Source organism: Perognathus longimembris, chromosome 1 (genome assembly GCF_023159225.1).
Source record: "Perognathus longimembris pacificus isolate PPM17 chromosome 1, ASM2315922v1, whole genome shotgun sequence".
In the NCBI taxonomy this organism is placed as follows: Eukaryota; Metazoa; Chordata; class Mammalia; order Rodentia; family Heteromyidae; genus Perognathus; species Perognathus longimembris.
The window spans coordinates 62,322,856-62,338,515 of NC_063161.1; the positions used below are offsets into that span (position 1 = coordinate 62,322,856).

Here is a 15,660-nt window from a genome sequence, read left to right on the forward strand (position 1 = left end):
CCCTGTTGGAAAACAGCCAGTCTTCATAAGCACCTCAGATTCCAAGAAATGGTGAAACTACCCAAACTGTTTGGATAAGTCACCTCTTACTGTACTAAGACTGTAGTCTGCTTACCCACCTGCATTGTGGTTTTTTCCTTTATAAGCCCAGCCTGTAAACTGATTAGGGTCGCAGTTACAGCTCCTGAGTCTGTGCTGTGACCCTGGCTGGTCAGCTTACCCTTCCCCCAATAAAGATCTTGCATGAGGCTGTCTCTGTGTGGTGGACTCTGGAGGGGCGTGGAATCCCCTCCCCCTGACTCCATAACACTGTTACAACACTAGCCACAATAAATTCCATAATTTCTAAAATACAATGCTAATATATTCAACAGAATAAATGCTCATGCTAGCTATCAGATATAGTTAGAATACTTGTCTAGTATCAAGTAAAGGTGAAGGACTGGACTTAGGCTCCCACCTATAATCCTAGCTTCAGTGGAAGCATATATCTGAAGAACTTTGAGACCAGCTCAAGCTAAAAACCAACATTAGCTGGGTGCTAGTGGCTCACACCCATACATTTAGCTACTCAGGATGCTGAGATCTGAGGATCCCAGTTCAAAGCCAGCTGGGGCAGAAAGCCTATTGTAGTAACCTGAGGGGGAAGCCCCACCCCACGTTGCCATCATTGCCATGCCCCACTGCAGATTATAAAAGGGGATCACACCCCAAATTTAGGTCTGTTTTGGCTCTGGGTTTTCGGTTGTAAACAAAGTTCCTTTGTAAATAAAACCCCTTCCCACCTTAAGTTATGCCTCCATAGATTATTCTCGCTCTGGGGATACAACACTATGAGACATTTCCAATTAACAACAACAACAACAAAAAAAAAGCCAGAAGTGGAGCTGTGGCTCAGGTGGTACAGTGCTAGCCTTGAGGAATAGGCACTCAGGGACAAGACCCAATCCTGAGTTCAGGGCAAGATTGTCATAAAAAGAAAAGAAAACAAGTCCCCACCTCAACAAGTAAGTCAAGTGTAGTCATTCAGACCTATAATCCCAGCTATGTGGAAGGCCATAGGTAGGAGAACTGCAATCAGAGGACCATGGGCAAAAACAAAGAAAAACTGAAAAATTAAATACCTTATTAAAAAAAAGAGGGTTGGGGATATAGCCTAGTGGCAAGAGTGCCTGCCTCGGATACATGAGGCCCTAGGTTCGATTCCCCAGCACCACATATACAGAAAACGGCCAGAAGCGGCACTGTGGCTCAAGTGGCAGAGTGCTAGCCTTGAGCGGGAAGAAGCCAGGGACAGTGCTCAGGCCCTGAGTCCAAGGCCCAGGACTGGCAAAAAAAAAAAAAGAAACTAATGTATAACAGGGCTGGGGCATGAAGTAGGGAATGCCTAGCAAGTAGGAACCCTAAGTTAAAACCCCAGTACCCCATCACACACACAAAAAAATCAGGGAACACAAAAAATAATTTCTCATAAACTCTCTTTTCTGGCAGTTGGGCATAAAACACATGCTAGTCTCTGCTTTTTCACTCACAGCTGGTGCCATACCACTAGAGCTATACCTCCACTTCGGTTTTTTTTTGTTGATTAATTGAAGAGTCTTGGATTTGTCTGCCTGGGATGGTTTTAAACTTCAGTCACCTGCATCTCAACCTGAGTTAAGGTTACAGGTGTGAACTACTAGAAACTGGTGTACAGATTCCCCTCCCCCCTCCTTTTTTTTTTTTTTTTTTTGCCAGTCCTGGGGCTTGACCTCAGGGCCTGAGCACTGTCCCGGGCTTCTTTTTGCCACAGTGCCACATCTGAGGAATCAAACCCAGGGCTTCATGTATGCTAGGCAAGCACTCTACCACTATGCCATATTCCCAGTCCATATAAATTCTTTAAAGTTCACCTTTTTATATTCTAACCACATCACTACTATCCTAGGTGTATCCTAGGTGACAAAAACAAATGAACAAACAAAAACTATGTATAGTAACTTTGTGTTTCAATCAAAAATTCTTCAAATGTTTTTCCAGTGAGGAAAAATAATCAAAGTTAAAAACATGATTTCCTCACTAGTAGAATTCAAGAACCGCAGCAATGATTAGTTTTTATGAAAGCAAGCTATCAATCTTCCATGCCTTCTTTAATTAATCCTGAATACAGAATTGTAAATTATCTTGCAAGTTATCCAAACAAAAATACTAGCTGTACTTCCCTGAAAAAAATAACCAACTATATAAGCTGGACAGTGGTGTCACATGTGTGTAATCCTACCTACTCAAGATTGCTGGATGAGATCTGAGGACCAAGGTTTGAAGGCAGCCTTGGTAAAGTTTGTGACGACTCTTACCTCCAACTAACCAGCAAAAAGGTGGAAGTGGACGTGTGGGTCAAGTGGTAGAACTTTGGCATTGCGTGGAAAAAGCTAAAAAAACAGTGCCTCAGTACCAGGCCCAAACAGTAACAAAAATATATAATGTGGAACCCCGGTGACACGAGTACCCTGGGCAGGCTATGATGCAACACCTTCCAAATACCTGGAAGCCCTCCACCCCAGTGCGCAGGCACATTGGGAGCAGTGGGCCAGCCGAGCTCAGTGCTCCAGGCCTCGCTAAAGGACGGACTCTGAAGCTCATCCACAGTGGACCCTAAAAATGAAGCTTTTAGAAAATGGTTTGCAGAAGCCAAGCTGCTTCTGTTTGGGGTAACCAACTCTTTTCTTCCTCCCCTAAACAACTGAAAGGCCGGCTCCTTCCCGCGGAGACTGCGACTTCCCTTGTGCAGGCCTTGGGAACAGCCGCATCAGGAAATGGGGGACTATACAGTCTAGAGCTCTAGAAGCACCACTTACCGAGAGCCCCCGACCCAGTTCATCTCTCCAGACCCTCCACCTGCCGACCACTGGAGCTCCGAGGGCCTCGGCCCGGGAAAGCTTGACGCCTCACCTTCAGAGTTCACTGCGTGCAAGAACTTCTTCCGGTTCAGGTCCTGATGCCCGCCGCTGTGCATGCACTTCCGGCCAGGAATGCACCTCCGGCCAGGAGCCTCGTTTTGACCAGGTCTGGGGGAGCCACGTGGGGAAGTGGTGCTGTTGGGACGAAGGGGAGCATCAAGGCCCAGGGTTAGGGTTTCAAACCTTCTCCACTGTAATTTTTTCTTTTTTTTTCTTTTTTTGGTCTTAGACCAGAACTTGAACTTTGTATCTGATGTTTTCGACCATTGGCTGGCACTCTACCACCTGAGCCATGCCTCCAACCCTGAGGCTGTTTATTCTTCAACAACCAAACCACACAGTTGAGGCAGGAACAATATACTTTTCCAACTGTTCAAATGTTTTTGTTTTGTTTTGTTTTTTTGTTTTGCTAGTACTGAAATTTGAACTCATCGCATTGCACTTGATAAGCAGGTCCTCTACCTCCCAAGTCATAACCTCAGCCCTCTTTTGCTGTAATTATTATTTTGTGTGTGCATGCATGTGTACCAGTTCAGGTACCCAAATTTAGGGTTTCAGTTCACTCAGATTTCTTTTTCATGGCTGAAACTCTACTACTTGAGCCATGCCTCTTAATCCAGCATTTCTTTTGTGCCAGCACTGGGGTTTGAACTCAGGGTCTCAAGCTTTCACTTGGCTTTTTTGCACAAGGCACTGTACCACTTGAGCCACAACTCCATGTCCAGCTTTTTGATAGCTAATTGGAGATAAGAGTCTCCTAGACTTTCTTGCCCAGGCTGGCTTCGAACCACAATCCTCAGGTCTCAGCCTCCCGAGGAGGAGTACAGGAGGGAGCCACCAGCATTTGTCTTCAAGTCCAGGAGTTTTCTGCCTGATTTATTGGAGATGGAGTCTTGCAGACTTTTCTGACTCAGCTGGCTTCAAATTTCTATCCTTTGAGTCTTACCTCCCGGGTAGCTAGGGTATGTGAATGGACTTGGTGCCTGACTTACTTTAACTAGCCTCCAGCTGGGAGCACTATGGACCCTGACCCTCTTTGTGCCCTGTGATGACTGGGACGTCCAGTTTATCCCGTGAGAGGGGTATCTCCCTAACTCTTTGCTTGGCCAGCCTGGAACTGTGATCCTCCCAATTTCCACCACCAAAGTAACTTGAATTATAGTTGTGAGCCACCTCCTCCAGCCTACTTTCAACACTCTAAAACTTGACTTAATTAACGGGGAGGAATAATTAGCTCCAGCATTTTCTGAAGGCTCAGGAAGATACAATTTGTTGTAGAAGAATCAAGAACTTGAGAGATAAATGGAATCATCTCTTTTTGCCTGACTAGAGTCACTGATTTCTGCCACTACTGGGAGGCAATGGGAGTGATGAATTAGGCTAAGATTAAAATATAAGACACGTTTTCAAAGTATTAAATGTGATTTCTTTCACAGGAAAAGATATTTCCTTAGGAACAAGGAAACAGCAGAAACATTGACCTAAAAGCTCATCTTTGCTTGTGCCTGCAATGAATAGGGCTAACAAGACTGATAATAAGAATCAAACACTGTGCTATTTTGGGGCCAGTATAGCAATTAGATAATCTCTTGGGAAAGGAAATAGTTCAAGAAAATAATACAGTACTGATGAAATATTATTTAGCATTTGTTGAAAAAGGAAATACATTCCAAATTCTTAATAGTTAACACCTATTTATAGCTTTCTGGTGTTTTATAAGCACAATGCATATATGATCTACATTACATGTTTATGTGCAAATATGTTATTCTCTATTACAAAACATTTTAAATGTTTCATTCTTTTTTTTTTCTTTTCTGTTTATGTGGTGCTGAAGAATCGAAACCAGGGCTTCATGCATGCCAGGCAAGCACTCTATTGCTAAGCCACATTCCCAGCCCTAATGTTTCATTCTTTATATAATTTGTGTATACACACATATGTTTCCTTAAATTTTTTTTTTTTTTTTTTTTTTTTTTGGCCAGTCCTGGGCCTTGGACTCAGGGCCTGAGCACTGTCCCTGGCTTCTTCCCGCTCAAGGCTAGCACTCTGCCACTTGAGCCACAGCGCCGCTTCTGGCCGTTTTCTGTATATGTGGTGCTGGGGAATCGAACCTAGGGCCTCGTGTATCCGAGGCAGGCACTCTTGCCACTAGGCTATATCCCCAGCCCTAAATATTTTTAATTTAAGTAGTTCTATAAAGTGTTACACTTTCTAATATATATTCTAATCCTGCTGAAATGGGTATTAATGATAACTGTTTAAATATCACACATTAGCCAGGTGCGGGTTGCTCATACCTAGCTATTCAGGAGACTGAGATCTGAGGATCACAATTCATAGCCTGGCCACTGCAGCAAAGTAAGTGGGACTCTTATCTCCAATTAACCACTAAAATATCAGAAGTGTAGGTGTGGCTCAAATGGTAGAGCACTACCCTTGAGTGAAAATCTCAGGGACAGAACCCAGACCCTGAATTCAAGCACCAGCACAAAACAAAAGAACATCATACTTTAAAGTGGAGTAATTTGAGAATAACTGCTTTTAAATTTATTTTCTTCCAGTTCTTATTCTAAGACTTCTTTCTTTTTTCCTTCCTTTTTTTTTTTTTTTTTTGCCAATCCTGGGCCTTGGACTCAGGGGCCTTAGACTGTCCCTGGATTCTTTTTGCTCAAGGCTAACACTCTACCTCTTGAGCCACAGCACTACTTCTAGCTTTTTCTGTTTATGTGGTGCTGAGGAATTGAACCCAGGGCTTTGTGCATGCAAGGCAAGCACTCTACCACTAAGCCACAGTCCCAGCCCCTAATATTATTTTTCTCCTCTTAAATTTTTAAAATATATTTTTCTACTTAAATACACCCAAAGTAGAGAAGCTGGAGGGGAGTTAAATATGTCTATGTGATAGTGATTTTTCTTTTTTTCCTTACTTGGGAATTCAAAATTGACATCTTCAATTGCTTATTGTCAATATTTTTAAAAAGAAATATTCTAATAATCTCAACTTCTCACTTAAAAAGCATATGTAATCAATCATGTTATTTAATCATGGTAATACATTCTGAGAACTTCATCTTAGATGGTTTAGTTAGTAAGCAAACTTACATGTACCTCACTGGAATGGGCAAGTCACTGCTCTGGTCCTCTCCATGCAGCAGTGAATTTGGTGACATTTCTACTGACATAACATGTCATGTTGCTTTATAACAAGCTAATAACCATGAATATACTCAAAAACAATTATAAAACATACACAATAGTATATAAACCAGTAACATGGTAATTTACCATCAATTATTATGCATATAAGAGTTGTACATAATTTTAGAACCCAGGTTTGTTTACATCAACATCATCACAAACTCATGATTACTTTGACAGGACAATGGCCATGTCACTAGCCAAATGGAATTTTCAGGTCCATTATAATCTTATGGTACCATGGTCATAATCTGTGGTTATTGCTGAGTAGATTTCTTATACCCGCCTCCCCATATGGCTGCTCCTGGTTGTTTGCCACTGATGGGAGTTGCTTGTGACTACTGCAGCTGCAGTCAAACCTAGGCATCCTTCTGTGCACTGTGTCTTTCTTCACTGAACACTCGCCATTACCCTCTGCTGGGCTAAGCTCTACCTCCTTTTTCGTAGAGATCCTGGGCCTATCCGCCTCTCCAGTGTGGTCCTCTATCACTCTCATGCATATCCTCTGGCCAGAAGGAATTAACTGCGGGAGCGAAGGCCACATGCAGCCTCGGTCAGTGTGTGGTCTTGAGAATGTCCTGCCCCCTCCCTATACTTCCCAAGGAAGGCACGGGCATGTGGACTCTCGGAGAACCCTCAAGGGGTGTTCTGGTTTAATAAGGGGAAGTGCAGATACACTTATACCAGCAATGACACGCGAAGGAGAGGGACTGGCCAGGTGCCAACGATAGGCTAATGAGCGTGTCCATCACGGTGATGTCACAGAACTTCCCACAGAGGCGGAGACCTCCTCTGGCTCAACAGGCACCATCACGACACACATGTGCTTGCCACCGAGAGGTGGTAGCTGGTTTGGCTTTTCTTCAGGTCTCGGAACCTGAAGGAGGTAGGACGGGCTAGCTGCTGGGCCAGGTCTTAAAGGCATAGCCATCCCCTACAACCCTCCAATTAGGTTTACCTTGGCTCCCCATCTGTCCTGTTACAGTTAACCCCTCGAGAGTCCCTGTCAGGAGGCACAGCAAAGTGTATTACCATTTACAAATGTGAGGTAGTCTACTTTGCATGCACCACAAAGCATGAGCTGAAAATTCAAAGGTTTTTTTGAATTGTTTTATTTTTATTTATTTATTTTTAACCATAGCCTCAATGACCCTATGATCTTCACATACACACTTGGAAAATCCTTTACTAGGACAGTACAGTGTGCTGCTAATATGGCCCGCTATCAAAGAGACATGCATGAATCTATCACCTATGTTTTAGTAAATCCTATGAACTGAATGCAAATGAAAAAATTCTCAGATTTAATATGAGTATATAGCAAAGAAAGAGGAGTTTTTGTTTTGTTTTGTTTGTTTGTTTTAAGCTTAAAAATGTTGATAGAGCCAGGCACTGGTGGCTCATACCTCTAATCTTAGCTACTCCAGAGGCTGAGATCTGAGGATCCCGGTTCGAAGCCCAGGCAAGGAAGGCTATTAGACTTTTATCTCCTATTAATCAGAGAAAAATCCAGAAATGGCACTGTGGCTCAAGTGATAGAGAGTTAGACTAGAGCAAAAGGAACTCAGGGACAGTGTCTAGGCCTAGAGTTCAAGCCCTGGGACTGGCAAAAAAAAAAAAAAAAGTACTGATATTCAAACAAGGGCCTGTAGCTCACTCCTATAATCATAGCTTTGCAGGAGGCTGAGATTTGTGGATGAAAATTCAAAGCCAGCCTGGACAGAAAAGTGACTGAGATTCTTATTTCCAATTAACCAGCAAAATGCTACAAATAGAAGGATAGCTCAAGTTGAGTGCACATCTTGAATGAAAAAGCTAAGGGAGAGTCCCCTGGCTTGAGTTCAAGCCCAGTACTGACACAAAAAAAATGTATATAAATCTGCAGAGATATAAATATAGATTTATATGGATATATAGAGCCCATATATAACTATAGATATATGCATTTATATAGAGAATATAGATACATATCTCCATAGATACAGATATCTATATTGGTATCTATAGAAGTGAGAATAGTTTTTTAGTCATGACTAAGTGAATCATTAAGATCAGCCAATATTTAGCCATGTTTTATGGCTGGGATGTAGCTCATTGGCAAATCACTTGCCTAGTGAGTGCAATGTGCTGGGTTCTGTCACATTTGCCTGGGAGAACAACTCCCTCCTGCTCCCCTCACCATGAAGGACAGCAGGTATCCTTACCAGAAATCACCTGGAAGTAATAACCTGTAACTGTCAATCACTTGATTGTGAGTCAGCAAAGGATCCCAGGCTCTGAGGTCACTTTGGAATCCACTGTGGCCTCACCCTCCTCCTCACCTTTCCCTATAATATATATTCTCTCCCTATAATAACCTTAAATATTAATGGACTCAATTATCCAATCAAAAGAAGAATAGCAGATTGGATCAAAAGTACGATCCACTCATTGTTTGCATTCTATTTTGAGTTATTTTTGAATTGATTAAAGCATCCACTAATTATGATATATATCTTTTTATTATATTACCTATATGTCACATTTATTGAATACATACGATATTAATCTCTGATCTTAGATTAAAAACTTCAGGTACAGATATTTGCACAAAATAACATACCTTTAGATATAAAGAACTGTCAAGAACATCATAAAGGCCATCAAACTAATGTATAATAGAAAATAGCCATATAGGGCTGGGAACATGGCCTAGTTGGCAAGAGTGCTTGCCTGGTATACATGAAGCCCTAGGTTCAATTCCCCAGCACCACATATATAAAAAACAGCCAGAAGTGGCGCTGTGGCTCAAGTGGCAGAGTGCTAGCCTCGAGCAAAAAAAAGAAGCCAAGGACAGTGCCCAAGCCCTGAGTCCAAGGCCCAGGACTGGCCAAAAAAAAAAGAAAAGAAAAGAAAAGAAAATAGCCCTATTGCAAGGAACAGCAGCAGCAGCAGAAGAAGCTGCAGCAGTACCAGCACAATCCGAAGCACAGGGTCTTTCTTTCCTCCACCACCCCAGCAATTTCTTTTGAATGATCCTGTAAGCTTGGGTCTTCCAGGTTTCATTTCCAGGAAAAAAAAAAAAAAATCTCATGGACTTTCTTGTCAGTCTGGCTTTGAGCCCAGACCCTCATATCTCAACCTTTTGAGTAGTTAGGATTACCTGCATGAGCCATCAGTGCCCAGTGATTTTTTTAAAAAATAATTTTTTTTGTGAGCTGGTAATCTATATGTTGAGGAGGAGGAGGAGGAGGAGGAGGAGGAGGGGAGGAGGAGGAGGAGGAGGAGGAGGAGGAGGAGGAGGAGGAGGAGGAGGAGGAGGAGGAGGAGGAGGAGGAGGAGGAGAGAAGGAGCAGGAGGAAGAGGAGGAGGAGGAAGAGAAGAGGAGGAGGAGGAGGAGGAGAAGAGGAGGAGGAGGAGGAGGAGAAGGAGGAGGAGGAGGAGGAGGAGGAGGAGGAGGAGGAGGAGGAGGAAGAGAAGAAGAAGAAGAGGAAGCTGGGCACTAGTGTCTCACACCTCTAATCCTAGGTACTCAGGAGTCTGAGATAGAAGGATTGAGGTTCAAAGCCACTCTTGGAGACTCTTATCTCCAATAAACTACTCAGAAAAAGCAGGAAGTGGTTCTGTGGCTCAAATGATAGAGCACTAGCCTTAACCACAAAGAGTGACAGCATACTGAGTTCAAGCCCCAGGACTGGCAAAACAAAACAAAACAATACAGGTTTCATATTCTAGCCCAGAGGCTTCTTACTTTCTGTAAAGGGTCAGATAGTTAATACTGCAGTCTGTTCGATCCACTCAGCTCTGCCAGTACAGCTTCGAAGTTGTTGTAGACAAGACTAGAGACGTGTTTCAAGTGGTGGAGGACCTGACTAACAAGTGTAAGGACCTAACTTCAAAACCTAAGCACTTAGAAAATCCTTAGACAAGTAAGTGCATCAGTGTACCTAGGGCTGGGGATGCCGCTCAGGGGTAGAGTGCTTGCCTAGCATGGATTCTATCACATGGTCTAATTTCTATTGACTAGAAATTTGTATGTATGTTGTAGGGGGAAGTGGAGAGAGATAAAAAAAATACTTTTTTTCATATTCAAAAAATACACTTAGTCTTCCCTAAAAGTTGCACTTCATGTTTTTGTGTGTATGTGTGTGTCAGTTCTGGGGCTTGAACTCATGGCCTGAGCACTGTTCCTGGCTTTTTTTTTTTTTTGGCCAGTCCTGGGCCTTGGACTCAGGGCCTGTGCACTGACTGTCCCTGGCTTTTTCTTGCTCAAGGTTAGCACTCTGCCACTTGAGCCACAGCACCCCCTCTGGCCATTTTCCATATATGTGGTGCTGGGGAATCAAACTGAGAGCTTCATGTGTAGAAGGCAAGCACTCTTGCCACTAGGCCATACTCCCAGCCCCTGTTCCTGGCTTCTTTATGCTCAAAGCTAGCACTCTACCACTTAAGCCACAGAGCCACTTCTGGCATTTCTGTTTATGTGGTGCTGAGGAATCTAACCCAGTGCTTCGTGTATATGAGGCAAGCAGTCTACCACTAAGCCACATTCTCAGCCCTTCATGTGTTGTTAAATGTGAAAAAATTTTGCTTAACTTTTGTGTAGTTGAAATCTCCCATTTAGGGAGGTGAATTAAAAAAAATGAGCATGATTTTTATCAAATAGCCAAAACAAAAATTGATTACTTCTAATAAACAAAACAAAGAAAGCAGGAACTTGCAGGAGACACTGGGATTCTTGAAATGAATCCAGTTAGTTACATTTTGATTATAGTGCTACATTTAGAAGTCAAACTTCAGTCTTGTTTACTGGTCTCTGAGTAAGCAAATGCATGTGCTTACCATCTCCAGCCCCTGCTAAAAATAAGAGCTAGGGAGCTGGAAGGTTTTTATGGGAGCCCAGAAAGAGTAGGACAAAAGCAGGAACAGATGCAGCAGTAGTATTCACTAGACACTATGTTGAAAGTGAACTCTACAACTTGTGGGGGAGGGGGGTCGCGAGGAAAAAACTGAGAGAAAAGGAGGGAAGAGGTGACACTGTTCAAAAAGAAATGTCTTCTTTACCTCGTTTATGTAACTCTATGTTACCTTTACAATGATAATAAAAATACAAAAGTTATGCTTATTTAATTTTTTTTAAAGATAAGCAAATGTCTGCAGACATGCAGAGGTAAAGGTGGGGGTGGGGACTAAAGTTACAGCAAAGAACCTTATTTATTTTCTTAATATAGAAGACTTTCCTTCTATTTATTTACGGGGAACTTCCTCAATTATAACTTGTTTCATGGGGTCTAGGAATATATGTAAAATCACAAACAGGAACCAAGCCACAGTTTGATAACAAAACACAAACTGCAAAGTCTTTGATACTTTCTCTTCTCTCAGACGCTCCCAGCTTGTCACTTTCTTCTTGTGCTTTCTTCACATTGATTTTTACATTGTTTCTTTTGTCCTTCTCCCCCTCTTTCTTTCCCCTGAGCTCAATAAAGCTCTTGTGAATCTTTTGTGCTTGCTCTAATTTGAAGGAGGCGGGGGTGGGCTCCTTAGAGAAGGGATGTATAATATGGAACTTCTGTAGGTTTCTGCCCTTCAGCATGCTCAGTGGCCAAGGGACAGATCCTGTTAGCCAGAAGCTGGCCTGATTCGACCTCTCCAAAAATAGACTCTGGACTCGGGTTCGGGGATGTCATTCAGTCCGCGATCCCGTTTGCGAGGTACAAAGGGAAAGGCGAGGATTGAAAGGTCCCAGAGCCCCGGCAGCCAATGAGTGGCAGGGGGCGGAGACGGCAGCCCTGCGGCCGGAGGCAGAGCCGGGCAGCCAATGAGGGGACCGGGGGCGGAGCCGGCATCCGGGCGGAGTCAGACATCCAATGAGGAGCCGGGGCGGGGCAGGCGGCGGGCGGCGGGCGGCCGGGGGCTCTTCCCGCTGTCCGCCTGCGTCCGTCTGTCCGCGGCGGAGCCGGACTGAGCCGGGTCTATCAGCAGCACGGTCTGCCTGCCGCGGGATGCCGGAGGGCTTGCTGAGGCATGGGCTGGGCGTTCCCGCGAAGCACCGGCGTTTTCACTGAAGCTTGGGTGTGGGTCGCTGGGGACGATGATCCACATGCTGCACGCGGCTGCTGCCCGCCGAAAATGGACCCGCTCCGGCGCCGCGAAGCGGGCCGCCTGCCTGGTGGCTGCGGCATACGCGCTGAAAACCCTCGGCCCCATGGTTGGCAAGCGCTTCAAGCCATCTGGCCGCGGGAGGATAAGCGGAGCGGCTCCCGGGGCCAAGGAGGACCGGGAAGCGCCTCCTGGCCCCGCGGCCGGGTGCGGAAGACCTGCTCCGGGGCTGAATGCGGATTTCTTCAGGCAGCTACGACAACTTGGGAGAATTCTTTTCCCCAGAGTCGTGACCCGGGAGACCGGCTGGCTGTGTCTGCACTCGGTAGCCCTGGTCTCGAGGACCTTCCTGTCCATCTACGTGGCTGGCCTGGATGGGAAGATCGTGAAGAGCATCGTGGAGAAGCAGCCTCGGGCATTCATCTTCAAGTTGATCAAGTGGCTCTTGATCGCCATCCCCGCTACCTTCGTCAACAGTGCCATTCGGTACCTGGAGTGCAAACTGGCCCTGGCTTTCCGGACCCGCCTGGTAGATCATGCTTACCAAACCTATTTCACAAATCAGACCTATTACAAGGTGATCAATATGGACGGGAGGCTTACCAACCCCGACCAGTCGCTGACTGAGGACATCATGATGTTCTCCCAGTCCGTGGCTCACCTGTACTCCAACCTGACCAAGCCGATCCTGGACGTGATCCTCACCTCATACACGCTCATCCGGACCGCGGTGTCCCGGGGAGCCAGCCCCATGGAGCCCACCCTCCTCGCGGGACTCGTGGTTTACGCCACCGCCAAAGTGCTGAAAGCCTGCTCTCCCAAATTTGGGAAATTGGTGGCTGAAGAGGCTCACAGAAGAGGCTATCTGCGCTATGTGCACTCAAGAATTATAGCCAATGTGGAAGAGATTGCTTTCTACAGAGGACATAAGGTAAGATAGAATGTAAAGCGATGGGTGAGACATGAGACGCTTAAGCCACCTCTGCAGCAGTCAATACCATCTGTCGGGTTTTTTGTTTTTTTTTTTTTGTTATTCCATAACCTCAAATTACACGCTTCAACTCTTACCTAATGTATGCTGAATATTATAACTGTATTTGCTCACCCTTCCTTCCTCTATGTTTCTCCACCCCCCAACACACACACACACACACACACACACACACATACACACACACACACCATGCTTCAGCTTCTTGGTATTCATTTTGTTAAGCAGTTAGCTGCTCAGAAGAGTTACAGAATCGGACTCCTCTCCTTAGTTTAACATTCTTTGGTCAACTTATTTGTGTAGATGCATATAGACGTGTGTTTTTTCATGCATGTTTGTGTTTTCTGCATGGCCCTTTGTCTCTCTGTTGTACTGGATGGACCTTCATCCTTAGAATTTTAGATCCCTTTGATATTTAAATTTCTAGTAAAGCTATAGACCTCATTACCCTTTCAAATCACACGCTCTTAAAGAATCATGAACTGCCAACTTTTCTAAAGTTTTACTAGAATACTTTCAATAGAAAGTCCACTTGTTTAAGGTATTTAAACAGAAGCAAAATTATCTCCAAAGCATTTTCTCCAAACTTTAAATACTGACTTGCTAAGTGGTTCTAGTGCATTCCAAGGAAATGTGTATTTGGAAACTAAGAGTAAGCTTTTTTGCATGGATGGAAAACATAGGAATGTATTATTCTTGGCTGGTGTTGCTCCTTCCTCGTTCAAGAGAAGGGTTCCATTCTTCCCTGTAGGAGTTTGGACAACTCAGGTGTGCTCAGTGATGGAGCCCCCTAAGTAAGACCTAGGATGTTGGGGTGGGGGTGTCTTATGGAATGACATTTCCATTACTCTTAGTTCCTGCTCAGCACCAAATTTTGACACCCATAAAATGAGGAAGTGACATTAAATATTGCTGCAACTAAACAAATGAGAGGAAAGAAGTTTTAAGATGTTACTTTTCAGTATTGAGGATCTTCAGTAATAAGCAGGTCCTCCAATCAGTTAGCACCATTACATAAACCAGTGGTGCACCCTGGAACCTCAAAATGGGTGTTACATAGGACCAGCATTTTGAAGGTGGTACATCTGAAATTTGAATACAGATGACTTGGCAAATAAAATACTAAGGTATTTTAGATCAGAAGATGGTATTTTAAGTATCAGGCAGAATCACTTACTTTTTAATGTATCAGTAATTGTCAGAGTTGTTCAACTAACAAAATCAGCCTGAAGAATAAATTTTAATGTTAGGACCTCTACTCCTGCTTGAAAATTGACCTCCTATGTTATATTACTGCTGATTTGTTATTGTTTTTAAATCATTGAACTTGATGATGTAAATTGCAGTGCGCTGTAAGTTTCTTGCACAAAAGAGCATTGAGCCCATTCAAAAGAGATGTCTGAATATATATGTATATTGTTTTTAGATACTTTTGGAGCATTCAAGAATGACTTGCCTCTGTTTATTTGGATCTTAGAGAATATCATTTAATCTTAGCATCATAGAATTTGAAGGAATAATTATAATTTATGTACATAGACATACTTATATATGTACTTATATATCTTTACACACATATTTATACATATGTTCATATACACATAGATAACTTTATCTCCATATCTATTAATATCTATCTATCTATCTATCTATCTATCTATCTATCTATCTGGTAGTATTGAGAATTGAATCCAGGGCCTCATGCATGCTAGTGCTTTACCACTGAGCCCAGCCCTCAGCCCACGAGTATATGTTTCTTTATATTAACACTATGGTGTTATTATATTTATTGAATAGCATATTTTAAAACTAATATACATATAAATCAAACTAATGACTAATTCTAGTAGTAATCTGAATTTACTGGTAACCCTCACCAATAATGTTTACTATAGTAATCAAAGTGGTTTAAGGTATCCAGAACATTAGAGAAAGAGCCCCAGTTGCAGTGGATTATTTTGCAGCTAATGCTGGATTCTCATCTCTTTCCCTCTGTAGGTAGAAATGAAGCAACTCCAACAAAGTTACAAAGCTTTAGCAGATCAGATGAACCTGATTTTGTCCAAACGCTTGTGGTACATCATGATAGAGCAGTTCTTGATGAAATACGTTTGGAGCAGCTGTGGACTAATTATGGTGGCCATACCTATTATCACCGCAACTGGCTTTGCAGATGGTGGTAATGAAACTTATACTTAATATTAAATATAGAGTGAACATTATGTCTCTTGAAGGTATCAAGTTTTGCTAGTTTTGTCAAACTGTATATATAGCCATTACTCTGTTTATCAGTAGTCAGAAACAATGGCAGACAACAAATAGTGTTCCGTGATGAGACCAGCAGTGTAAAGAAAAGGACACAAGTGGTTCAAAGGACTGTTACAATTTTGGGATATTCAGAGATCTCAATTTAATGTTGGTGGTAGTCTACCTTGAGCAATCTCAGTT

The 15,660-nt window shown here is 43.3% G+C and overlaps 1 protein-coding gene across 2 annotated transcripts in view; it reads left to right on the plus strand.

The window, feature by feature from the left end:
- Positions 1–12,049: 12,049 nt before the first annotated feature.
- Positions 12,050–15,660, plus strand: part of Abcd2 (ATP binding cassette subfamily D member 2) — a 69,329-nt gene continuing 65,718 nt past the window's right edge. For both annotated transcript variants that reach the window (XM_048366470.1, XM_048366460.1), the window contains exons 1-2: positions 12,050–13,152; positions 15,211–15,391. In XM_048366470.1, the coding sequence (XP_048222427.1) occupies positions 12,214–13,152; positions 15,211–15,391 (1,120 nt within the window). In that variant the 5' untranslated portion in view covers positions 12,050–12,213. The remainder of the gene's footprint in view (positions 13,153–15,210; positions 15,392–15,660) is intronic.